This window comes from Aureococcus anophagefferens, assembly GCF_000186865.1.
Source record: "Aureococcus anophagefferens unplaced genomic scaffold AURANscaffold_422, whole genome shotgun sequence".
Classification (NCBI taxonomy): domain Eukaryota; class Pelagophyceae; order Pelagomonadales; family Pelagomonadaceae; genus Aureococcus; species Aureococcus anophagefferens.
The window spans coordinates 1-1,818 of NW_008705917.1; the positions used below are offsets into that span (position 1 = coordinate 1).

Genomic DNA, 1,818 nt, shown 5'->3' on the forward strand with positions numbered 1-1,818 from the left:
CCCGGGGCTGCCGGACCGATACACCGCCATCGCGGCACCGTCAGCGTCGGCTGAACCTTGAACACAACGTGTCACACGTGTTCGCTTACCTCGGGGGCGCGTGCCTGGGGCTCAGCCAGCGCCGCCGCAGCGCGAGGTAGAGCTCGACGAGGGCCGGCCCGAAGGGCCGGAGGCTCGCGACGACGGGGATGGCCGACTGCTCGCGCTTCGACGGCGCGACGACGAAGGACGGGCTCCGCGCGAGCTTCTCCGGCGGCAGGCGGTACTGCTCGAGCACGAAGGAGACGCGGGCCTTGGCCGGGTCCGCGTCGCGGTCGCAGGACGCCGCGCCGCCGCCGCAGAAGGGGCGCACTTTGTGGGCCAGGTCGCCGCGGAACGTGAGGACGTCGCCCTCCGCCGGGTGGTGCGCGCGGCCGTCGAGCACGAGCTCGCCGCCGGCGAGGCCGTCGGGCACGCGCATGTAGCCCACGGAGACGTGGAAGGCCGTCTGCTCGCGGATCGTCGTCGACTGGATCAGCGTCTGGTCGACGTGGCTCCCGACGCCGCCGGCGCCGTCCGCCGCGGCCGCGCGGCCCGGCGGGATCACGAGGATGTTGAAGACGAAGGCGTTGCAGCGGTCGTCGAGGAGCTCGTCGAGGAACCCGTCCCGCAGCCACGCGTAGGCCGCGTGGCCGAACGCGGCGCCGTCGCCGAGCGCGTCCCGCGTGAAGTGGACGACGACGCCGCGCGTGCCCGAGAAGCCGTCGCTCAGCGGGTTCGACGCGTTCGCGTCGAGGTCCCGCGCCGCCGTCGCGTCCAGCAGCCGCTGGCCCCGCTCCAGCAGCCGGCCGCGCCGCGCGCCGTCGAAGACGCCGCGCCGCCAGCGAAAGGTCTCGACGGTCCGCGCGTCGGAGCCCGGCACCTCCGTCTCGTAGAGGCTCCTGAACTGGACGACGTCCAGCAGGTCCCGGAGCGTCCACGCCGCGAAGAACACGACGACGAGGCAGGCGACGAGGACGCCGTCGATGCAGCGCGCGCGCCGCCGGAGCCGCCGCCGCGTCGCGACGAGCGCCAGCGCCTGCGCGTTGCCGCAGGCCGCGGACTCGGCGAGGCACGCCGACGCGCGCGCCGCGTCGCGCGCGACGCCGTCGAGCCGCGCGTGGTCGTAGGCGTAGGCGAGGCCGTAGTACGCGCCGCTGAGCACCGCCGCGTCGGCCGAGGAGGCGACGCAGCGCTCGAGCAGCGCGACGCCGGCCGCATTGTCGCCGGCCGCGCCGCGCCGCAGGAGCGCGCAGCCCACGTCGCGCATGGCGCACGCGTCGCCGGCCTCGGCGAGGCGCGTCGCGTCGGCGAGGCTCATCTTTTGGTGGCGCTGCGGCGCGGAGGTGTGCTGCGCGGCGGTCGCGGTCTCAGCGGTGCGCCGCTCCTGCGCGGACGCGGTCTCGGCGGCGGCGGCGCCGGTGCCCATGGCCCGACTGCCGGCGCTGCTGGTGCGCCAGGATGCAGCGGATGCTGTCGTTTTGCCCCTTTTGACCACAGCTCGCCAGCGCCGATCGGTCCGCCGCCGCCGTCGTCGTCGACCGTTTGCCGCCTGTTCTCTGTGTTGCGCGTGTAGATTTGTCACGCCGTGAGTGTGACGCCGCCGTTGTACGCGACGATGACGACGCCGATCGCCCCCCGAACAAACTCACCGAGACCGCCAGTTCAGGTTGTAGGAGCGCAAGTTCTAGCAGCGCAACAACAGCGTCTACTGCTCATGCACCATGCATCGAAATGTCCTCACGCGATCGGAACGTGCCCTGTGACGCCACACTGTGCTCGCATGAAGCGACTATGGGA

At 73.2% G+C, this 1,818-nt stretch overlaps 1 protein-coding gene across 1 annotated transcript in view; it reads right to left on the reverse strand.

Annotated features, from left to right (window-relative positions):
- Nucleotides 1-85: 85 nt before the first annotated feature.
- Nucleotides 86-1,818, reverse strand: part of AURANDRAFT_72848 (hypothetical protein) — a gene marked incomplete at both ends in the record, with an annotated part of 7,184 nt that continues 5,451 nt past the window's right edge. The window contains one exon of the mRNA XM_009044551.1: nucleotides 86-1,405. Within this exon, the coding sequence (XP_009042799.1) occupies nucleotides 86-1,405 (1,320 nt within the window). The remainder of the gene's footprint in view (nucleotides 1,406-1,818) is intronic.